Source organism: Colletotrichum scovillei (genome assembly GCF_011075155.1).
Source record: "Colletotrichum scovillei strain TJNH1 chromosome Unknown Contig00009, whole genome shotgun sequence".
Classification (NCBI taxonomy): Eukaryota; Fungi; Ascomycota; class Sordariomycetes; order Glomerellales; family Glomerellaceae; genus Colletotrichum; species Colletotrichum scovillei.
In genome coordinates, this window is record NW_023336267.1 from 4,403,909 (window position 1) to 4,429,370 (window position 25,462).

General features: G+C 31.5%; 4 protein-coding genes across 4 annotated transcripts; 3 read left to right on the top strand and 1 right to left on the bottom strand.

Moving 5' to 3' along the window:
- Window positions 1-227: 227 nt before the first annotated feature.
- HER10_EVM0010800 (aminotransferase) lies at window positions 228-1,697 on the bottom strand (the record flags this gene model as incomplete). The annotated part of the gene is made up of 3 exons (XM_035480249.1): window positions 228-732; window positions 806-1,105; window positions 1,141-1,697. The coding sequence occupies 3 exons, from the start codon at window positions 1,695-1,697 to the stop codon at window positions 228-230; spliced, it is 1,362 nt and encodes a 453-aa protein (XP_035330033.1).
- Window positions 1,698-2,135: 438 nt separating this feature from the next.
- Window positions 2,136-4,093, top strand: HER10_EVM0010859 (isocitrate lyase; the record flags this gene model as incomplete). Its single annotated transcript, XM_035480306.1, has 11 exons — window positions 2,136-2,284; window positions 2,365-2,394; window positions 2,431-2,543; window positions 2,627-2,685; window positions 2,728-2,924; window positions 3,066-3,122; window positions 3,198-3,240; window positions 3,280-3,344; window positions 3,375-3,562; window positions 3,693-3,850; window positions 3,884-4,093. 11 exons carry the CDS (start codon window positions 2,136-2,138, stop codon window positions 4,091-4,093), a joined length of 1,269 nt encoding a protein of 422 aa, XP_035330037.1.
- A 475-nt stretch (window positions 4,094-4,568) lies between these two features.
- On the top strand, window positions 4,569-6,227 carry HER10_EVM0002890 (cytochrome P450; the record flags this gene model as incomplete). Its single annotated transcript, XM_035472583.1, has 1 exon — window positions 4,569-6,227. The coding sequence occupies one exon, from the start codon at window positions 4,569-4,571 to the stop codon at window positions 6,225-6,227; it is 1,659 nt and encodes a 552-aa protein (XP_035329029.1).
- A 15,183-nt stretch (window positions 6,228-21,410) lies between these two features.
- Window positions 21,411-23,201, top strand: HER10_EVM0010607 (uncharacterized protein; the record flags this gene model as incomplete). Its single annotated transcript, XM_035480061.1, has 1 exon — window positions 21,411-23,201. The coding sequence occupies one exon, from the start codon at window positions 21,411-21,413 to the stop codon at window positions 23,199-23,201; it is 1,791 nt and encodes a 596-aa protein (XP_035330011.1).
- Between the last annotated feature and the right edge of the window lie 2,261 nt (window positions 23,202-25,462).

Below are 25,462 nucleotides of genomic sequence, written 5' to 3' on the forward strand. Positions count from 1 at the left end.
ATCATATACTCGGTAGCGTATGCTTTGCATCTTTGAGGATAATTCATCGGAGTGCCTCTGGCGTCGTCAGAGACGTGATATATGCCAGTTCTCGACCGCAGTTGCCGCCTATACTTGAAGGGATCTGAGCTTGTGGTAACTTGATTGAAGCGCTTTCAACAAGCGAGTGCTAAAGTACAAAGTCCATATTTTCCGCGACTACCTGATTCCGATGGAGACCTGCTCACTCATATCCTCGCCAGCTTCCAACCTAGATCGATATCTAGAATGGTAGCAGCTAGTCTTTCAATACCTTCCTTGAGCTCAGCTATCTCATGCCACGCCCAGCATAGTCTGATGCACCTGGAGAAGCCATTCTTCGACTCCGCTCTATGAACGCTGCCTTTGTCTCCACTGACAACAAACATGTGTCCGAAGGCGAAGCGGAGGAGCTTCTCTTTCAAGGCTATGGCTGCCACTATTCGTGCCACTGGAAGGTCTTCTGGAAGCCGGAGGTATGCGAAGAAGCCTCCTGTCGTCGCTTGTGCGGCATCTTCTGGGTGATTGACTTCAACTGTGACACCCAGTGGCACCAAAATATCGCGGATAGAGGCCATGAGGGCGTGGTATCTCTCACGATATGTTGGTATGAGAGTCTTCTTGATATGTGTTTGCAGACTGCCACTTCGCAGCATCTTATCGACGAAAGTAGAAGTGAGGTGCGAGGGTGCACCGCCGGAGCTAGAAGATCCTCTGCTCTGGAGTTAGTACCGTCGTACGGGCTTCTTTGACTTGTTGCATGGAGAAGCTCAGAGCAGAGACTTACACCTCGGCCAATTCTCTGGCGAAGGCCGGCGTGCCGTCCGCCCAGCCAACTCTGACACCAGGTCCGATCACCTTGGAGAAAGATCCGTTGCTGAGGGTGTTTCCCCATGTGCTGTAGCCGGGCATGTCGTGATCTATGTCGACGAGCCTCGGCGGCACAGCTCCGAATGTGTCATCTGGAGCAGACAAGTCCTCAGGCCAGCTCAGGAAATCGTAGACATCGTCCGATACGACGAGGGCATCGTATTTCCGGGCGAGCGCGACAAGATCCTTGCGGGTCTGGAGGTAAAGCGTCTTTCCGCTGGGATTCGAAAATGTTGGAACGATGTAAATGACATATTTGTAGATTTTTGGGTAAGTCTTTCCACTTTGATGGTGGGAATGTCGGGCCGGCCGAGATTCTGAGCATCCTCAATGGCTTGAGCTTCGGCAGCGGCCAGCTCGCGGCGTAAAAAGGCAATATCTAGTCCATCGGTATCATTCTCAGGCACACCCGCGAGCTTTCCCTGAAACCCGTTGTCTTCAAAGATCGGGCAGGCCAAGAAGTACGTAGGCTCAACCATGAATATTTTGCGCGTATATAGGGGGTCTGTAAACTTCAACAATACGTTGGCCAGATTGCCGGATGCGCCGTTATTGATGGAGATTCTCTCGTGGTCTATCTCGGTACCGTAGACGGAGGACAGCCATTCTGCGATGCTCTTTCGGAGTGGAGGATGACCAATGTGAGGGCCGTATATGAGCGCTGCCGCGGTTTCGGATTCCGAGGTCAGAACCTGGGTTGCGCCCTCTAAGAGAGCGCTGGCTGCGAAGAGGCGAGGGGACGGCCAACCCAGCTGCAGGTTGATGAGCGAGAGGGACTGAGAAGATATCGCGGTTGTGTCGCTACCCATGATAAAGTTAGCCACTGTCAGCTGTAATTGACTTGAACTTTGCGCATATGATTCAGAATTCTCACCTGATCTTCTCACATTACCACTTCAAGATATGGCCTGAGAGTATGCCCCTCCTCCGCCTCCCATGCAGGGAGTGATCTTATCGGACGGACCCCGACATTTGCCGGGGCCATCTCCGCTTCATCGGGCGCTAGACGAGAGACTCCGACAGGACCCCGACGTCGCCGATGGGTGGCCTCATCTCTATCAGTCATCCGATCAACGGCATGTTGCAGGCCTATCTATGCATCGTCTTGATAGGAAAAAAAGGAGAAATCGGATTTCTTTAGCCGCGGTATCTCGAGACCGGGCTGATGTAACCGAGATAATGGTGATTGGATCCTGCAGGGTGACAGAGGAGGCAAAAGGAACCATGTTCCAGTCATGACAATGGAGATGGCAGCAAGCAAATCTCCCAATGTACTGTCACAAAAGAATTATAGAAATCTGTTTCTCAAAATACTGAACAACACGTCCCCAAAGTGGAGCGACAACAAGTCTGAAAGCGAGGCCTTCGCGGCTGAGCTCTGTGAGATTGAATCATGGTGGCAACTAAACAGATAGAAGCACATCCAGAGGTACATCACCTTGATTTAGAATTGGTAGAAAAAGCTAAGAGGTCTAGGCCGTATACAACGAAGTCAATAGCCGTCCTGCGAAACATCTGATTCAAGATTGAGTACCGATCGAGCGTTCAGGGTAGGAAGCTTTGGCGCATCCTCAACGAGCACAATGAGAACGGCACCCACGAACTGACATTCGGCACTGCCAAGACCATAACTGCGAAGGAGATGGAAAGCTCAAGTAAGAAACTGCGAATCGGTGGCTGTCAACTTTGCTGACTCGTTCGCAGACATCTTATGTATACGGGGCTCTCTGTGGACTAGCGCAGGCAACATGGCCAGGCGAAGACCATGTAGACTATCCCGAAGACTTGGTTCTATCCGTCGCAAAGCGAATCTTCGATTCGTAACTCTGTTACGACCAGCGACAAACTCAGCTGCGGATGAGATACTCCGAAACCGACCGTGAGTCGTTAGAATGCATCGACTACATGCGAAGTATCGTCGCCGACGCTGATATGGTATTCGGGACACTGCCTGGCTGCATGAGGTTGACTCGCAGCTTTGTTGAAGCTGGGGTTGCCATAATGCACATCCATGATCTTGCAAGGGGTCTGAAGAAGTTCACGAGCGGCGAGGGTCGTACTATTCTCCCATGTCGGACTACTTGTCGAGATTGACGACTGATTTCGATATCACGGGATCAGTTCATGCTTGCACGTTCAAAGACAATAGAGAAGACGGACTCATAATTGGCTAACAGGGCGGATACGATGCTCCTATGCCGATGTGATAGCGACCATGCTGAGTTCACCACGAGGTGGGATGATTTTCGGACACTGGCTTAGTCTTCTCTAGTGTGATTGACCCCAGAAAAGAAAACTTATATTCTGAGAGCGACCGACGTAGTCTCTTCCTTCATCCAAGCCCTGGAAGTTGTAAAGCTTGAGGGAAAGGATTACCTGGCAATCAAGTAGGAGTGGAAAGCCTCGGCTGAATTGATGACTTCTGACGAGGCCATCAAGTCCATAGTGACCGAGGAGTAGTACAATGCCTGAATGAGAGAGAGTAGAGACACGGCCATAGCGTTGCAAGACTGGCGAGCAACCGCCAAGCGCATTCTCGGGAAGGACATCACGTTCGACTGGGAACTTCAAAGGACACCTCTTGGCCAGTACATGTGGCAGTGGAGTAAGAAGGCTGTCATTGACCGATGTTTTCTCGCAGCTCCCTTGGGAGACGTTACATGGAACCGTCAAGGTATGTCCCTCCGGCCCTTCAGCATCCAATCGCTTGACTAACCTGATATAGATAAACCAAGTATTATGTCTCACAGCCAAGGTTGAATATGCCTCTTGAAGCCTGCGTGTGCTGGCAAACAACGTCACAGACAAGGAAGACATGCACGGATTCTATACCGCCTTGAGAGAGGCCTACCTAAACCGCCTCCCTGCCTTTGCATACACTGGCACATACGACTTTAGCAAAGGCGTGTCCTCTCCGGAAGAAGTCGAGACCCTCCCCGCGGACATTGCAAAATGGGGCATCGTGTAGCAGGTACAGCCAATCTGGGCTACATAGGGCTTGAGCCTGCATGCCAAGCAGTTTGCGGAGAGGTTCAAACAGGAAGGGATTGCCGGTTACATGCGGAACGTGGCTGCTCCCGCGATCGAGGCATGGCTACCGATAAGTTTGGGAGGCCAAAGCCACCTGGCGGATACCTCGCCTATGCGTTCTCTGATGTTGTTGGATCAAGGGAGATCACGGAACGCGTCTGAGAGGGGAAGTTGACTTGGTTGCTGTTGTGCTTCGCATACTTATGCGCTGTTACGCTCCGGGGAAAGGGCGGCAGAGGACAATCATCTGTCGTCGGCCAATTAGATATGCTGTGTTTGCACTGGATAGTATCGTAGTATCAGTGAACAAGTCTTGCGAATTGCCTCTATTTCCTGACCAATTAGACGACCTCAGTATGCTGATGGCTGAAGTGATGTGTGCGGTCGTATGCGTGTGACTGTGTTGCACGAAATGTGAGTGAGAAATAAGGCTCTTGACACGAGAACTCAATCTCTTGTCATACGTATGATTTGCATATAATGTTTCACGACATGAAGCGTAAACGACCCGCGTTGAACGAGAGGCTGTTACTACCACTTCCCAAGGGCGGATATTTGAACTCCCTTTCCCTTCATGTTTTGTGTTATCTAACCACTTCTTCAATCTACACTGAGTCATTGACTACAGCAAATTCATCAAAAAATTCACTATGGAACCTCTCGATGGCGAGCATGCAACTTCGGTCTGTACGTCAATGTCTATGGTCTTGCTCGTATTCGCCTTCATCTCTATTGTCCTCTATCTACTAGTCTCCCACATTCGGCAAAGCTCACAACCACATATGAAGAATAGCCTTTCTTTACCCCCAGGACCGCCTCGATTGCCAATTTTCGGCAATTTCTTCAATGCGCCAGAGATTTGCTTCAACTGGTTAACCCATTATCAATGGAAGTACTTGTACGGACCAATCGTGCATTATGAAAAGGGAGGCCAGTCTTACATCGTCCTGACCACGGTCGAGGCGGCTCACGATCTTTTGAACAAGCGAGCAAGCAATTATTCAGGACGCACATTCAGTCCTTACGCAGGAGAGCTCGTTTGTAACAACTACAACATTCTCTTTCTACAATACGAGACCCAGTTCCGGCTCCATCAACGGCTCCATGCTAAGGGACTCAACCCTCGCTCCGTGGCGCCGTACCATCCTCTGATAGAGTTGGAATCGCTTCAGCTGCTGAACGATCTACTGTCAGAGATTCAAGAGAAAAGCGGCGAGAAGCAAATAGGAGCTGCTGTGAACCCTCACTGGCACTTCCGACGCGCAGCATCCAGCAATGTCAGCATGATAGCTTGGGGCTATCGGCTACTTAGGGGCAATCCCGAGCATGAAGCACAAATCAAATTCTTCGACGTCGCCCCAACCTCGGTAGTCTTGAAGACTACGCAAACATGGTACGATATCTTCCCTTGGCTGAAACATCTTCCTTACGCCATTTCTCCGTGGAAACGGGCAGCAAAGGTCCTGTTCGAGCGCGAGGAGGCTCATTACTTGGGCAATTTTCGTAGCGCACTGGAAAGACCTGGTTATAACCTGAGCAAACAAATTGCCAACAGCACTGATGTTTCGGATGCGGGCATGTGCGAGACCGAGCAGGCGTGGGTTGTTGGAACGTTGACCTTAGCCAATGGTGATACCAGCGTCGCCACTCTGTGCTGGTTCGTCGTTGCCATGTTGACGTATCCGCATGTCTTTGGCAAGGTTCAGGACATGATCGATAAAGTCGTTGGTCATGATCGCTTGCCTGTTTTCGAAGACCGGGAGAAGCTGCCATACGTCGACGCGATGATCGAGGAAGTCATGCGGTGGCGCCCTATCCTACCAGCTGGGCTGGATCATGCGGCCGTTGAGGAAGATGAGTACAAGGGATATAGAATCCCGGCAGGAGCGACGATCATTCACTCACAATGGGCGATTACGCGAGACAAAGAGGTGTATGGCGCGGACTGCGACGACTTCAGACCGGAGAGATGGATCGAGAACGAAGACCTACCCAGGACCGCCTTTGGATACGGAAGGCGACTTTGCCCAGGCAGGCATGTAGGCAGAGAAGGCCTGTGGATATTATTTGCCCGGCTCATTTGGGCATTTCGTCTTGAGCAGACGACGGATCCGGTCACACTGAAGAAGAAAGTGGTTGATCCAATGTCCATGATGCCGGCGGGCTTCGTTATTGGGCCAAATCCTTTTGAAGCTTTGTTCATCCCTAGGGGTCCATGGGTTGAAGCCCTCGTACATCAAGATCTTCAAAGTGCAGAGAAGAATGTTGGAAAGATCATGGAGCAGGTGGACACAGATAAGAGGCTTTAGTTGCTTGGTATCGGATTGGAAGTCTAATTCGACCTCGTAGTAGCGCAGGGGCCACTTATCGACCGTATAATTAATTATCGTAGCCTACCTAACCTATAATTAGAACCTCCTTTTTATACGTACATAATAGAATTATATAGTTAATTAACCTATTATTACGTTAACTTATAGTTCGAACTAATTAATTAATATCTTTATAATAAGGATATTAATACTAATTAGTAATTAATTTTTATTATTATAGATTAATAAAGTATTTTATACATAAATAAGATAACCTCCTTAAATAGAACGTAATAAGAGAATCGTATTATTTAGTTTTATAAAAATAAGTAATAAAAAGCGAATTTTTATAATAGAACGAAATAGAGGATCGTAGCCTTTAATTACTTATAGAAAGTTAATATTTATTATATTAAAATAACCCTTATTAATTAATAAAAGTACTAAAATAACCGAGTTATTATTGTTAATTTTATATAACTTTTTATTACCTAATTTTATTATAGCTAGCCGTAATTAAAAAAACTAGCTTTTATAATAAAAAATTATTTATATAACGATTACTTATTTAATTAACCTACATAATAAATAAGTTTTATTATATAATAAAAAGGTATTATACAAATAATAAAAAAAATCCTAAAATATAAAAAATAGTTAAATTCTATTTTTATTTTTATTAATATTTAGTTTTATATAAAAGTTACAAGTAGGGGTTTATTATTATAAGGATTTTATAAATATAACTTCGAGGCCCATAATTTAAATAATTCTTTTATAACTCTTTTAACTACCCTAAAGTATTATTATGGAATATTATATAAGAGATATTATAAAAAAAAAGGATTTAGAGATTATAATAGTTATAGAGCTTAGTAATTATAAAATTTTAAGGTAAATAAACTAACTTTTTAATACTAATATTTTAAATATTTTTTAATTTTTAATAAAGTTAAAAAAGGTTATAATATTACTAAAAAAAAATTTTTTTTTAAAGGGCTTTAAAAGCTCTTTTTATATTATTATTTTATTAAATAAGATTATTAATTTTAAAAAGTAAGAAGTAAAATATTAATTAATAATAATTTATTTAACGTATATATATACTTTTTAAGTTTTAATTTAAAAAAACTACGTAATTAAAAGACGTTATTAAGTTATTTATAAATTTATTTTTAATACTAATTAATTAAGGGTAAGAAGAAGATTATAAAGAAAATAGTAAATAATTATATTAATTAAGAACTAATACTAATAAAATAAAGTATAAAGAGGTAAAAAGAAGTAAAAGCTCCTAGACCTTAATAAATTTAATAAGTAATAATAATACGTTAACGCTATAATTAATAAGTAGCTCTAATATAACTTTATTAAAATTAAATATGCTAGTTCTAATAAATAAGAATATAAACTAGGGTATAATAAGGGTAAATTAGTATATAGTTTAAGGGAAAGGATTTTTATTTTAAATAATTAGATTATAATTAACTTAAAGTATTAAGGGACGTAAGTATATAAAGAGATTAATAACCTTAGTAATAAGTAAATTAATATAGTATTAATATATATTATAAAAATCTATACTTAGAAAGGATTCAAGGTAACTCCTATTTTATAAAATTATTAATAACTTAAGTAATTAGAAAGATAAGTAGTTTATTAGTACTAATCCGAATATTATAAAGAGGGTTAATAAATTCCTTTATTACTGAGGTATTTTATTAATATAAAGAGTAGGATAAAGAGCTTATGAGACGCTTATTATAATAATTATTATTAATAAATTTATATTATAAAATTAGTATTAAGTTAATAAAATAGTATTAAAATATAACGAGTTTAATAAAAGAGTAAATTAACTAGACTTTTATTAAAAATTATTAATAATAATATATTAGTACTAACTGTAGCATAAGCTAAGGATTACCCTTAATAAATAATTAATAATAATTTTATTAATTTTTATAACTAGTTTAATAACGCTACTAATATATAGCTTATTACTAACTAATTAGTAAAGTATAAGATTAACTATATAAAGTTAATATAATTATTTTAATTAATAAGAAATTTATAAAAAGGCGATTTAATAATAATAAGTATATAGTAATTTATAGATTTTATAAAAATATTTTTAAAAGAAAATATATTTAAGGAAGTATAAAGTTTTATAAAAACTTTTATAATATTTTAATTATTATAAAAAGTTAGTATTAAAAGTAGTAGTACTACTTAATAATTAATATTATACTAACTAATAAGGCTACGAAATATTATTATAAAGCGGTACGTATATACGATTAAACTAACTTTTTAATATTATTAACGTAATTTAAAGCTATTTTAAGACTTATAATAAGAATTTAGAGCTCTTATTCGAGCTAAGAGTATTTTTATTTAGATTTATAGTTAGAATAATAAAAAAATCGAGGCTCGAGATTTTAAAGAGCTTATTAATTATATTAATAAGCTAGTAAAGACGTAACTAAATAAAAGGATTAATAAATAAAAATTAAATATTTTTATACTATAATATAGAGAGTCTTAAAAATAAGGATAACTTTATATTTACTTAATAATTATAAAATACTTTACTCGAGGTTAAAATTTAGTTTTAATATTAAGGCTTAAATATTTTACTAAGCGTATTTTTAATTTTATAATAGCTCTTATTAATAATATTAAGTTAATTATATATATTAAAATAAAGGATAAGAGGCTATAGTAGTTACTAAGCTAAAAGGGTAAACTCTTTAATTAGTTATTAATTTAATTTAGAATAGGGGTAAAAGGGGAGATATTTTATATATAAAAAAACGGTTATTAATTAAGTAATTATATTAAAGAAGAGCGTATTAAATTATATAAGTAATATAAAAAGGGGAACATAAAGTAAAACGAGTAATAATTAATTTTATTATTTTTTATTATTTATAAGGGGTAAGTAGAGGAGTAGATAGTATTATTAAAATAGGTTATTCTAAGAGGTATTAAGAAAGTAATAAGGATTTAACTTTATATATAGAGAGAATTAATAATAATAAATTTAACGATTTTAACTATTTTTTTATTTTATTTATTATTAGAAAAAATATATTATACTAAATAAACGAGGGTAGTATAAGCTCTTAATAAATAGGCTTTTTATATAGTTATAATAAAGAAATTTTTGGGAAATAAGTTTATTAAATACTATAATACTTAGTTTAAAAAATATTATACTTAGTATTTAAAAGGTTATTAATAAGGATCTTATTAAAGGGGTAACGGAGGGCTAAAAGCTCTTTTTATATTTTTAAAAGATTAATTAGTAATATTACCTAGGTATTTTATATTAATGAGTAATATAGCTTAGAAATTTTTATAGAATTATTTTAAATATAGGGTATTATAATAGTTTATTAAAAATAGGGTAATTCTAAGCGCTTTAAAAATATTATTAATTATATTAAATATATTAATAGCGGATATTATAAAGATTAGTTTTAGCTTAAGTAAAGAGATATATACTCTAAGTATAATAAAAGTTATTATATGCTTTAATACGATAATTTTTATATTTTTCTTATTAATATACTATTTTTATTATATTTAAAGGATATAAATAAGTTAAGGATTATATTTAATAATATAAAGAATTAATTATTTAATAGCTAGTTTTTAAATTTATTAAATAATAATAAGAATACGGGTTTATAAAGCTCGAATTAGATATTAAATTTATTAACTATTTTATAAAAGGCGAACTTAAGTAATTATATAAACGCTTTAGTTACTTATTAGTTATAAAGCTATATAACCTCTTTAAATACTTAGGGAATAAAGATAGATAAGGGTTTTAGAGTAGTTAACGAGGTATATTATTAATACTAAATAAATATATAAAGCCTGTATAGATTTAAGTTTAAATTATATAATAACTTTAATTTTAATTAGTAGAGATCGTTATTAATATTTTTATTTTAATAATTACTTAGTATTATATATTATTAATAAGGTTATAATATTTTAAGGGGATAATTCTTAAGGAATATATAAGCTAAGACTATTTAGTTAATACTAAAGAGAGTATAGATTAATATATATTAAGGATTATTAAATAGAATTAAAACTAATATTAGTACTAGTTTTAAGTTAGGAGTTTAAAAATAATACTATTATTTATAATATATAGCTAAAAATCGTATTTATTAAAGCGTATTATAATATTAGTAAAATAAAAGGGCCTATTAATAGCTAAAAGAGTATTTAAAATTATTTATAATAAGAGCCCTAATATTATAAATGAGTATTTTTAAATAATACTTAATTATATAATTATATTATGCCTAAAAGGGCTAATTCTAATACTTCTTGTATTTAGAATATACTTAAAAATAATAATAGCCTCGTTATTATTACTAAATATAGTTTAATAAGCTTAAGTAATTAAAAAGTAATAAAAGTATTTTATAAAATAAATATAAAGTAGTAGATTAATAAGGCTATTATTATACGTAATAAACTAAATATAAGCCTTAACTTTAATATACTATTAAATTTGGATGTTAGGTTTAGAGAGAAACTATTAAATAGTAAGTAAGCTTATATAAACTAATTTTTATTACTAAACGGTTATATATCGTTATTAGGGATTAGGATTAATTATTCAATAATTATAATAATATAACCGTACTATATTAATCTTAATAAGGAGATTTTAATATTATAAAAAAAGAGCTAGAGAATCCCTTTAATAATATAATAATTAAAAAAATATCTTTAACAAGATTATTATTATAAAATAAATAGATAATAAGTGAGGAAGAGGTAATACTTTTATTAATAAAAAATAATTAAAAGGCCATGGAGAAGGGTATTATTATAATAATTCGTTATTAATAAAAAGTAAATATTATATTTTATATAGCTAAAGAAAAGCTAATTTTGCGCTTGTAATATAATTATAAAAATAGTATAATTATAATATTAAGAAAGCTATATATGGATTAAACCTTATTAAAGTAAATATATTATAGGATTAAGGGTTTATTAATTTATTTTTATAATTTAATTAAATACGTAAATATTTATATTTTTAAATTATATATAATATAAGAAATAAAAAGAAAGGTACTTTAGCTATATAAGAAATCGAGGTATATTTATTATTTAGGGTATAATAACGTTAAAAAGTAATATTATTTATTTAGTTATTTATAGTTTAACGTTATAACTAGTGCTTTATAATAGTGCTAATAGTATTATTAAGGTAAAGAGGATATTAGATATAGAGTTATAATATTATATAAGTATATACGTAGTTAGTTACTAGGCTTATAAAAATCCTTATTTACTTATTAAAAAGATAATTAGTAAGTATTTAGAAGGTATAGTTATCGAAATATTTAAATTATTATATAGTTTTATAGAGTTGAGAACTTATTAGTAAGTAATATATTACGACTTTTATATTAACTAATTATTAATAATTATATTAATATACGATCTTTGCTTTTTAATTTTTATATACGTAGACGACCTATTTAGTATTATTAAAATATAAATAAAGAATACCTTAAGTTTATTAAATACTAAGTTTATAAAAAAAGGATAAAGAGCTTATTGGCTAGCTAGTTATAATAAGTATATTAGCAAAAGTTAAGGCTATAATAACTAAGTAAATAGTATTATAATCGTAAATAGCTTTCCTAAAACTATATTTATAAATCGTAAAGTAAATAAAGTTTTAATAATTAATTATAATCTTATTAAAAGGGTTCTTAATAAAATAACTAAAAATAATTATAAAATTTAATACTAAATTAATTATTAAAAAGCTATAAAGTCTATTCTTAAGCCTAGCTTAAGTCTATACTATATATAAATCTTATTTTTAAATATATCCTTTATAATACCGCTATTTATAATTACTTAACTATTTACTAAACGGTCGTCTATCTTACTTATATACGATTATTTATCCTACTTTTCTATAAGTATTTATTCTTTATCTTATTATATAATTATAATTACGTAACTTATTCTATAATTCTTCTATCCTAAGAGGAGTTATCCTAAGTTCGTATTTTTATATATATAGTATAATAGCTGTTATAAGTCTTATAAGGCAGGCCCTAGCCTTATTATACGTATTAAGTTATAATATCAGCTCCTCCTCTCAAAAATCTAGTCCTCTAGGCCTATAAATAAGTTACTCGTTCCTAAATTAAGAAATCGTTAAATCTATTTTTATTAAAAATATACTAATATAATATCAGGTTAAATTAAAAAATTAAAATCTTAAATAGCTACTTCTTGTTATTAATTACTACGTATTATTCGTTTTTTTAATAAAAATATAAAAATAATACCTTATTTAAATTATTATTTACATAGTATTTAATATTTAATTCTTCTTAATTCTAAAGTTTATAATATATACTATTAACTAGGTATATTATATAATACTTTTATTAATACTATTTATACTTATAAGTATCTATTATTTCTTATACTTATTCTTTAACTAATAATATAGTTAATTACTTAGTAATAAAATCTAATTAACTAAATTATAAAAAATAAATAGAAAAGTCGTATTTTCAAAGGGCTATAAAGTTATAAAAAGGCTAATACTTATTAAAAGTTTAAATAGAATTAAATAAGTTATTATCTAAATTAAAACGTCTCTATACTTAAAAACAAATAGTTTTTAAAAGAGCTATATTATATTAAATAAGTTTCTTAAAGACGTTAAAGAGGCTTTTAATTAATAAGGCATAAGCTAATAATACCTTTAGAATTATTAACTAAGACATTATAATAACTAGAAGTTCTAAGTTCGATTTTAATTTTAATATTCTTTAAAAAGTTATTAAAAATTCTAGAAGTTCGTAATAAGTTCCTATATATTTTCCTTATATTTATAGTTTTTCTATTTAATTAAAAATTCTCGTATTCTATTCTAATTCTATAATTAATAATTTTCTTAACTTCGTATTTTAGTTTATTAAGTTCTATAATAATATAATCTTTTATATATAAACCCTTAAATATTAGTTTAAAAATAAAATATAAAAACTAAATAATACTTTATTATATTTAATAATCTTAACTTATAATTAACGTTTAAGACTTTTAAATAATTTCGAAAAGTCTAAGTTTTTATAATCTAATTTATTACTTAGTTATTTTATTTTAATATTATAATAAAAGAGATAAATACTATCTCCTTTTTTAAAATTAGTCCTCTAATCCTTAATTTATCCATATTCTTCTTTATATATTAATATATAAACTCAAAATCTAAAAATACTTTTTATAAATTTCCTTAAGTTTTATTACGCTTATTACTACTTTAATAGCTTATAATCCTTATTATACTTCTTTATATATTATTAACTAGTATTTATAATTTAAATAGAACAGAGATTCTCTTATACTTTTACTAACTATACTATTATATATAAATTAAGTTATTAATAATAATATTACCTAATTATTCTAATCATAATTTATATAATAATAGAGTATATTTCTAAAATCTAATTAATTCTTTCTATCTAACTATTAGTTTATAGGTAAAAAAGTTAATAATTTATAATCTATACTAAGTTATAAAATTAAAAATCTCTAAAATTTTAAAATAAATAAAAGCCTCTATTAAAAATAATTTCTTTTAATCTACTATAATTAGTAATAACGACCCTAAAGAAAATATATATTAACTCCTCTACGCTACTAGCTTTTTATAAAGTATAAAATAAGTAAACTTAATAAGTCAGTTAACTATAACTAAAATACTATCATATTATACGTTAAATAGTTCTTTAAACTTTAATAATTTAATAATAAAATCTTATAAAATTAATTATTATACTTCTATAAATAATTATAATAACTATAGCTTGTTATAAGGCTTATATAAACTATTCTTACTTTTTATAAATTACGTAATCCTTAATTACTTCTATAATTTCTATATATATAGCAAATTTATTATAATATTAATAAATCCGTTTTTATATTTTAATAACTCTTTAGTAACTATATATAGGTATATTATAAATTTCTATAATAAGCTTAGATTATTCTTTTAGTTAGGCTAATACTAATTCTTTTAATTATTATAAAAGCTTCGTAATTAGTATAAGGCTACTATTTTTTCTTATTTAAAGATTATTTATATTTCCTTAGGAATTATAATTTCGTAATTAAGTCTTTTACTAAGGGTATTTACCTTATTATTTTTAATCCTTTTAATAAATAATTTAAAAATTATATTTAAATAAAAACTCGCTCTATTTAACTTATCGCTTATTTAAGTTCTTATTTATTATAAAGTTTATAAAATTCTTATAGTTTATATAAATTATAATTTTATACTTAGTTCTAAATAACTATAATCTCTATTTTAAAATATTTTAATAATAACTATTAGCTCCTTATTATAAATTTACTAATTTAACTCTACTTTATAAAATATTTTAAAATAAAAATAATATAAATAAAGCTTTTTTATTTATTTCGTTATCCTAAAACCGCTCTTATAATAAAATCCATCGGTTTTAATTTTAAAAAGTTTTAAAAGTCCGGGATTATAATAACTAATTTAAAAATAACTATATTCTTAACTTTAATAAATACTTCTTTATATTTAGGGTCCTAAATAAATAGAGTATTTTTATATTAGATTATTAAAGGGTTTAATAATATTAGTATAATCCTTAAAGAATTATTAATAAAAATTAATAAATCCTAAAAATCTTTATACGTCCTTAACGTTCTATAATATAAATTAGTCCTAACTACTTCTATTTTTAATACTTATATATAAATTTATCTTAGTATAATAGTATATCCGAAGAAGTCTACTTTTTATATATAGAACTTATATTTAAAAAGTTTAGTATATAGCTTAGCGTTCTAAAGTTTTTAAATACTATATAAATATACTTTTATATATTTTAAAATTAGGAAAAAATAAGAATATCGTTAATATAAATAATAATAAAAATATTAATAAACTCCTTAAGTATATAGTTAAGTATTATTTAAAAGTTACTAAAGTATTAATAAGTCTAAAAGTATAATAAAATACTTAAAAGTTTTTGAGTCCAGAATATTATTTTTATTTATCTCTTTTTAATTCGAATTTAGTTAAATACTTTTTAAGGTCTATTATAATAAACTAATTAACTCCATATAATAAATCTCTAAACTTAGTAATAAATAATAAGGGTAATAATTCTTTTTATAATTTCATTAAGTTTTTATAGTTAATAATAAGTTTCGATTTTCCTCTTTTCTTTAGTATAAAAAATAAGAAATCCTATAAAAGAATTTAATAATTAAATATATCCTTTTCAAGCTTCTCATTAATATATTCGTTAAAGTATTTTTATTCTTTTTAATTTATTAAGTATATTAAATAGAACCTAGGTTATATTCCTTCTTTAAGTTCAATTTCTATATCTTAGTTATTATATTTTAATAATTATTTTAATAATCCTATTTTTTAAGTTCTATAAATAGCTTTAAGTATATATACTTTTAAGTATAATTTAGAATTATTACGATCCTTAATTATTATTATTATATATAAACGCCCTATAGCTTTCTATTATTTTAATAAAAGCTATATATTATATTTATTTTCGTTCTTTAGGAGTTACTAAAAATTTATTTAAACCCTTTTTTTTTTAGGTCGTTTAATAACTAAATTTTCTTATAGGACCTAGTTAGTAGTTTAATTTATTTATAAGTTATGTTTTTATAACTATAAGATTCTTAGGATAACATTAAGGTCTCTAATCTCTATAATATTATATTATAGTTACTCTTATTAATTATTAATATATATTAAAAAGTATATAATCTCTTAATTAATATACCTATTATTATAATTAACTCTTTCTCTTTTACTATTTATAATTTATATAGGTTACTCTTCTATACCTATAATAAATTAAGTTTATTTATTATTCTTAATAATATAAAACTTCTTTATATACTACTATTAATTATAATATATAATTTATATCCGTATATTTCGAGTTTAATCTATAAGTATACGTTATTATACTACTTAGTTATATATAAAAACTTATTCTTAATTTTTATTTTTATTATTCTTTTATAATTAGCTTAATTAGTTTTAAAAATCTATTCCTTAATCGTACTTCTTATTTAATTTATTTTTATTCCTTCTAAGCTTAGGATTTAAAAACATAATAAATCTAATAATAATTATATTTATATTTATCTTATTCTATATAATCGCTATTCTAGTATTATATTAAAAAGCATAGGTCTAGTCTAAATATTACTTTACTTTATTAAGTCCATTAAAATATATAAGCGTCTAGTTTAATAACTAATTATTAACATAAATATCCTTAATAAGTTAATTATTATATTTTCAAAAATAAAAATAATTATTCTTTTAAATAAGAAATATTAAAAATACTTATTATTAAAATATTCTATCTAAAACAATTCTTTATAAAATACGTCCTTAATATTAATAAAAAGCTATTTCTTTTAATTAATAATATTATAAATACTTCCTTAAGTTAACTAGTTTTATAAAACTATATTATTTAGTTATTTTTATATAAGTTAATATTCTTATACTATAGTTCTTTAAGTTCCTTATTAAAGCTAGTATCGTTTATATTAAAATAAAATTTATAATTAATTTCTACTTAAGTACGTCGTTAAGTAACGTCGCAAAGTTTATTCAAGTTATAAAGTAATTCTTTATTAAAAATATAATTATTAAAGGCGATTTTAAATTTATTCTTTTAAATTAGAAATTTACTTTTCCGTTTTTAATTTTAAAATCAAAGTCGGGCCTCTTAATTATTTTAATTTTATTTTTATATTCTAAGTCTTTAAACTATTTTTTAATTTTATAAATAAATTTTTATTTCTATTATCTTATTATATTATATAAATAGACTTAGTTAGGATATTATTTAATTAGGATCCCTTTTTAAAAATTATTTTTATTATCTCGTTATCCTATATAAACAAAATTATTTATAATTTTTTTATATCAGGCCTCTTTTTAAATTTAAAAATTACTCCCTTATATTTACTTAAAATCTTTATATAATTTTTTTTTGAAAAAGTAAAGGTATCCTTTATAATAAGATCTATCTTAACTTTCTTTTTATATTTTGATAAATTTAAAAATATAATATTATTATTTTTAAAAATAAAAGTTAGTACGTAAGTATTTCCTTTTTAGTTACTATTACTAAAGTTTTAACATATAAAATAATATTATATCCTAACTATTTATAATTTTTAAATTTTTTAAATAGTATCCTATTTATTTTTATTATCTTAGTAAATAAAGTAGTTATTATTATAATAAGCCGTCTATAAGAATTATATATAAAGAACTTTTTATTTATAATATTAACTCGTTTTTTAAAATAAATTAATATTAAATATGCTTAAGTTATTAATAATCTCTAACTATATATCCTAGCTTATTATAATTATAATACTTAAAATCCTTTTAAGCTAGTTATCTTCTTTTTAATAATACTAAGGTCTATAGGACTATCGTATTACTTATAAATAGTACTCTATTAATTATTATTTTAATTATTATAGGGTCGTTAAGTTATTTAGAAACTATATTAAAGTTATTATTAATACTTATATCTAATATTAAGTCGTTCTTTTTTTATATTTATAAAGTTAGTTATTAATTTTAATAATAAGTTTACTATACTAAAAAGTCTTTAGATCTATTAAGCTTAACTAATTCGTTCTTAACTTTATTTTTAATTTTTAATAAAATATAAATATCTTAATATCGTTAATAAGGTTTAATTAAGTACTAAAATACTTAAATTTAATAAAATACTCCTTTACTAACTTAGTTTATTATAACTATACTAAATTACGTTTAGCTTATTATTTTTATTAAAGTCCTAAAATAAAAATCTAAGAGCTTTTTAAATCTATTAAAACTATAATAAATATTACGTACTTTAATAAAGTACTTATTAAAAATCTCTTTACTAAGGTATTCTTTTTAAATAAGTTTAAACTACTTAAAGCTCGTTTCCTAAAAAATTAGTAACATATATAACTTTTTAGTTTTACTAATAAAATCTCTATAATAAAAATTCTAATAATTCTTAACTTAAATTAAGAATCCTTTAAAAATACTTAAAATATTATTATAAATAATAAGTATACTAAGCCTAAATTTTTATTATCCTCTAAATAGAAATACTAATAATATTAATAATAGCTTAGAAAGTATTAATTTTTTTAAAGCGCGAATATTAATATTTACTTCTTATTTTCTAAGTTAAATAACTTTATTTTTAGGTCCTAAATATACTAAAAGCTATTCCCGAACTACTAAATTATAATTTTAAAGTTCTAAAGCTTATTTATAGTTTTATTATATATAGTTTATATCTTAGTAATATCTATATCTCTTTTTAACTCTCTTATAAAATTAATTATAAACGTCCTTTTTAAAAATAACCTTATTATTAAAATTAACGTTTATTAAAACTACCTCTATTTTTTTAACTAAGCTTTAAATAAGTTACTTAAAAAAGTAAAAAGCTTAGAATAAATAATTTAGTTAAAGTATAAAAATATTATTTATATTATTTAATTAGTTTTTATAAAATAAACTTACTAAATAAGAGTAATTAAAATATTATAGCTAACTAGTTATAATAAGTATATTAATAAAAGTTAAGGCTATAATAACTAAGTAAATAGTATTATAGTTATAAATAGTTTTTAAAACTATATTTATAGGTTATAAAATAAATAAGGCTTTAATAATTAATTATAATCTTATTAAAAGGGGTTCTTAGTAAAAATAACTAAAAGTAATTATAAAATCTAATACTAAGTTAATTACTAAAGTTATAAAAGTCTATTTTTAAATCTAGCTTAAATCTATATTATATATAAGTCTTATTTCTAAATATATCCTTTATAATACTACTATTTATAATTACTAACCGTTTACTAAACGGTCGTTTATCTTATTTATATATAATTATCCGTTCTACTTTTTATAAGCGTCCGTTTTTATTTTATTATATAATCGTAATTATATAACTTATTCTATAGTTTTTATCTTAAAAAGAGTTATCTTAAGTTCGTACTTTTATATATATAGTATAGTAGCCGTTATAGGTTCTATAGAGCAGGCCCTAGCCTTATTATACGTATTAGGTCATAATAGAGCTTTAAAAGTAATATTCATAACTAAGTTAAAAAATCTTTATAATAAAATTTTTATTAGTATTTAATAAAAGGATTTTTATAATTAAGGGATAATATAGTTTTTAATAAAAGGGTAGGATAAAAAGATTAATTTTATTAACCTAACCTTTCTTAATTATAAGAAATAATATAGGTTAAGTTTATATAAGGAACTTATATTATAAGTATTTATTAACCTGAAACTATTTTTAATTATATTAGAGTTATATAAGTTATAAAACTTATAGAGCGTAATTTTAATACTCTTAATTAATAGCTTTAATAATAGTAAAATAATTATAACCGTAATCTTATTTATTAGCTTATTAATTTAGTTATTACGAAGCTTTATATATTTATTAATAAATTATTTATAAATAATAATAACTTAACTTTATAATTAGGATATATTATTATTTTTATTAACGAGACTTTTAATAAGGATAATTTTATAATCTAAGGTAATATAATTTATTACTTATTAATAAAGAATAAATAAGTTATTAAGAACGTATTTATATTAGAAGTTTATAAAATAGTAAATAGTATAAATATTATTTATATAATTTTTATTATATTTAAAAAATTATAGATTAACTTAACTTTTTATAATTTTTATAATTATTTATATTAATTTATACTCGTTATATAAGTACTTCGTTAAGTTAAGTACTATAAAAAAAGAGGTTTATAATTAATATCATAGTCCTTAGGTAGTTATATAAATAACGAGAGATCTTTAAAATTTATTAGATTAATAAGGATAATAACCTAGCTAACGTTTTTATAAAAACTATATTTAATAAGGGGTTAGAATAATTCGTTAATAAAAAAAGTAATTATATAAATAAAAGGATAGGTTATATAAAAGGAGTAATAGAAAGAGGAGAAAAGAGTAGATTTAATAAGCTAATTAAAAATTAAATTATACTTTTAATTATTATTATTAAATAATAAAAAAAAGAAAAAGTTAATATTAGATTAAAAATCTAATTCGACCTTATAGTAGTATAGGGGCCACTTATTAACTATATAGTTGATTATTATAGCTTATTTAACCTGCGGTTAGAACCTCTTTTCTATACGTACGTAGTAAAATTATATAGTTAATTAACCTACTATTACGTTAACCCACGGTTCGAACTAATCGACTAATATCCCTGTGATAGGGATACCAACACTTGGAGATGAGTTGCAAGTGGCCTTGGCGCCTTGAAATTAGTGGGCGTGGTGCTTTCTTTTATTATAATTATATATCATATGATTTTCTTCTCCAAATTTGGCTCATCTGTCAATTGCAAGATAATAGAAAGCGAAAGTGACCTATGCAGTTGCTTGACCCTGATGTTTGGTTTGCGAATTCTAGCCGTTAGTATTGAGTGTTGCGTAGTGCATTGAAGTAACTTGGTCGTGTGCCTTCGCCATGGGGTGGAAATGGCCCTCATTTGATGTTAGTCCGATTGTCCGGCTTGATTGAACCGAACTGTTCAGTGCCGCTGGCAGCCGCCTCAGTCGTGGAAGGTATGCTTCGGAACAAATGGCTCGGGCAACCGTTTGACGACAATTCGGCGAGTCACAATTGCCAAGTCTGGGCAATTTTACTCCTCCAATGGCAATCTGATATGGCTGGAATTGCCGTGGCCGTGTAACATCAGGTAGATCGCCGGTGGCATTTACCGAGCTGCAAATCTGGGGAAATTGCGGGATCAATACAGTGAATCTGGCAACGATGGAAACGGAGTGGTCTCGCGGGAGATCGGACTGAGTTGAGATTATTCAGGTGAACAGCATTAGCAAGTCTGTGCACATACGATTTAGTATAAATAGTGGTATAGCTCAATGCCTATCTGGTACATCTAAGTCGACGTGCTTCAAAGATGACAAGAAAGGTCAAAACGTCCACACTGCTCACTAGATTCGTCTCGAAAGACCGACATTATGAAGCTCCTCAATCTCGTCTCAGCCTCCTTCGCTCTGTCTAGCGCTCTGTTGGCACAAGCGGCCCGGCCCTTGGAGAACCTCGGCCGAGGGGTAGTAGCTGTGCGCGCAAGCGACGAAGACATATTGGTTACCTGGCGTCTTCTTGGACTAGATCCACCAGGAATCGGGTTCAACGTCTATCGTGACGCGGGGACCTCACCGGAAAAGCTTAACGACAAAGTCCTCACGGGCGGCACCAATTTCCTTGACTCTACCGCTAATCCGAATGAGGTCAACACATACTTCGTACGGCCCGTCATTAGCGGCAAAGAACAAGACAGCAGCGGATCTTTCAGTCTCCCTGCCAAAAACGCGGTCGAGCCGGTTGTCCGGGTCCCTATCCGCAGCGGTGGCGCTGTCAAGTTCGTCTGGGTTGGTGATCTTGACGGGGACGGCGAGTGGGACTATGTTCTCGACAGACAGACTTCGCCCCAGACTATTGAGGCTTACACCAGCAACGGGACTTTTCTTTGGGAAGTCAACCTCGGCCCAAATAGCGAGAATCAAAACAACATAGAGCCGGGATCGTCGACAATTGACGTTGGTCATTGGGATGGTGTCACTGTTTTCGACTTAGACAGTGACGGACGCGCCGAAGTCGCGATTCGTATCGCCAATGGAGTTGTGTTTGGGGACGGGAAGATATTTGGCGATGGGGAAACGGATAATCACCAGTCCATGGCTATTCTTGACGGCCGCACGGGAACTCTTCGCGCCTTCGCCCCGGTTCCTACGGATTACATTGACGACGGACCGCTAGCCGCCCGCCTTGGTGCCGGCTTTCTGGACGGAGAGACACCTCATCTCGTTGCGTACATGAAGAACCGCATTGGCTCTGGTGATTTCAACTTGATGTACGTGACCTGGACGTTTGACGGTACATCTCTGAAGCAGAAGTGGAAGTGGAACCGGGGCGACAAGAATTCCCCCGACGGTCATAACACGCGCATCATTGATCTCGACGGGGACGGAAAGGATGAGGTCCTTGAGATTGGCTTTGCCTTGAATGGAGATGGCACGGAGAGATACACCCTCGGGGATCAGGGTATCATCCACGGCGATCGATTCCATCTCGCCAAGATTGACCCGGATCGTGAAGGGCTTCAGGGGTACGGCGTGCAGCAGCGGAACCCAGATCTGATCTACGAGTACTACTACGATGGCTCATCTGGCGAGATCATCTGGAAGCACGTCGGCAACAACGTGACCGACGTTGCCCGCGGCATGGTTGGTGACATTGACCCAACCCATCCCGGTATGGAAGTATGGTCGTTCTCAGGAGTTTACAACGCCAAAGAGAATGAGCTCACAGAGTCGGATACTGAGCTCGCCCCTTGGCCCCACCTGGGCCTTTGGTGGGATGGGGACGAGCTACTCGAACTTTTCAACGATGGCAAGTTCGAGAAGTGGGATTGGGAGAAGCCTAGCGCCTCCAGCAGTCTCCCTCGCATCTTGAAAGTCAGCGACTTTGGCGGAGTCACTGCCGGGAGATATCCGAACTTCATTGGTGATATTCTCGGGGACTGGAGAGAGGAAGTCATTGTCACCAATGAAGCTGCCGATGAGTTGCTCATCTTCACGACGGACGAGCCGAGCAATATCCGCTTGTATACTCTGGCTCATAATCCTGCATACCGCAATGCAATGACTCTGAAGGGATACATGCAATCTCATCATGTTGACTACTATCTTGGAAAAGACATGGAGACACCACCGCAGCCGAAGATCCGATATACAGTCGCTGGGTAGGGGGAACTACAAGAATGTTTAAGTCAGAATGATGTACAACATACTTCCCCCCATTGGGTACAAAATGATTCTTCATTTCAGGTTGGTCGACAGGTGTGTGAGGAGCGATGAGTATCTTTAACGCAGTGACATGTCCGCTTGTAGCTCGATAGAATATTTTCTGGTATGTCAATCAGTCATTACATGTATGCTTTAGTCAAGTTCCTGCGCTCATCGACGCCCGTACTTCTCCGCCTTCCTTTTGCGTCCCAAGATAGGGAATTCATTGCCTTCAAAGACAACGCAAAAATCGAACTGAAGGAAAGGGTGATATCTCAATCACAGCCAACTATGACTCTTACAGTAACTGTGAAGATGCGACTGAGACAACTTTTTGACATTGTATATCCTACATGACCTGATTGGACTTATCGATAGACACGCCCTGAAATCTGTGGTAAGCCATTGTTGGGTAAGTCGGCAATGAATAGGACGTGGTCTGCACTCCGTTCTCGAGCTGCAATCCCTGTATGAGCTGTTGTGGGACGGCGTTATCCGCCTCCTCGAGCCGAGCCTTCATGGCAAGCCAAGTCAAGGTTGGCTTCAATGCCCACATGATGAAAGCCACAGCCGAAGCCAAGACTGTGAAACACAACACAGGATGCCCAAAAACAAGACCAGCCTGCATAATGGTCCCTGCCACTGCGAAAGGCGAGATGAACTGCAACTAAACATTGTACGCCGCAGTCAGCACGCACTTATTTTGAGCCTTTTCTCAAGCAAAAAATGGAGCAGGTTACTTGAGGTGCAAGTTGGGAAGCTTACTATTGTGACGTTCCAGTATTGCAGGACGATTGCGCGGTTATCCCCGACTGCAACATGGAGACCGAGCTGCCGAGAATATTTCGTTAACTCGCGAACGAAATGGCGAGTGGTATGGGTTGTGTCTCGACTTACTTTCTTTTCAAACCTTTCGACTTTGACTTTAAGTTCCTCCATTTCTTCTCGGATTGCCCTAAGTTCATCTAGAGATCGACTGATCTCGTAGAGTGAGTCATTCATATGATTGAGTCCATCTTCGCTCGATTGACACACGATACGGCTGGCGTCCTGGTCGAAAAACTTATTCCATGCCTTGATTGTCTTAGTGAGAAGGAGAATCCATTGGATAACAAGGTCACTGGTTTGTCCAAGCCATGCCTCACTTGCTTCAATGGCGTACGATTCACCTCGCATGGTGCCAAGTGAGGATTCTCTCCGAGTCAAAGGTATGTGCGGACTAGAGAGCTTGCATACGCTTATGTTAGCAATGAATGGGTTACATAGAGTACATCAAGGTACAAAATCATGGCACGGAGTGATGACTCCTGACGATTCAGGCCATGTTCCAGGTCAAACCATCTTACACATATACTGTAGATATCGAGGAATGGTGGGATTTTGCCACTTACATATTCGTCAATCATGTCTTTCAGCTTGAAAAGGACGTTCATCCAATGCTGAGTGATCCTTACGACGTGAAACTTTACTACCAGAAGAAAGTATTCACGCGGATCCGTGACCGACACATTGTCAGCTGTTAAATTTGCAATGCTTAGTGCATCAAGTTCGCAACTAGTCATATCTGGGTCAGGATATGGGTCGGTGACATAGAACGGCAGCAAGTATTCGTTGTTCGGGTCGCTATCGTCTTCAAAGTAAGAATCCGTGAGGCCGATTGCTGTCCAGTGAGATGTATCACGTCCAGTAACACAGATAGATGTTTGAGCCTCGTGTAAGTAGTCCAAACCATGTGCGATGCGGTCCGACCTTGGAGCGCCTGGTAGGAAGGATAAATCTGTGGACTTGCGTAAAGGTAGACCGTCCCCAGTAACACGCTGATCTCTTCGTGGAGAGTGTTCCCTTTTCCAGACGGGGTAAGCCAAGTGGAACTCCAGAGTGAAGCCACCGTCAATCTGTTTATGCCGTGAGCAACACGAAAAGCTATGGCTTATGATTTCTTGGGAATGGTCTCACCACAGTGTCAAGGCCAATGGATGTTTTGGCTGTGAGATGCTTGAACATAAAGTCTCTGATGACTGGGGCTTGGTGTTCAGGGGCTCTGACAGCTAGAACTCCAAGTGTCCATTGACAGGGGTTGTTGATACAGCTGATATTTAGTCAGTGATCGCACGAATTGCACCTTCCCTCTTGAACCAGGCTCTTACATCTTGCGGGTATCAGCATTCGGAGTGTCCTTTTCACCGACTCGCTAATGAAGAATTAGTACAGAAGCATTGACT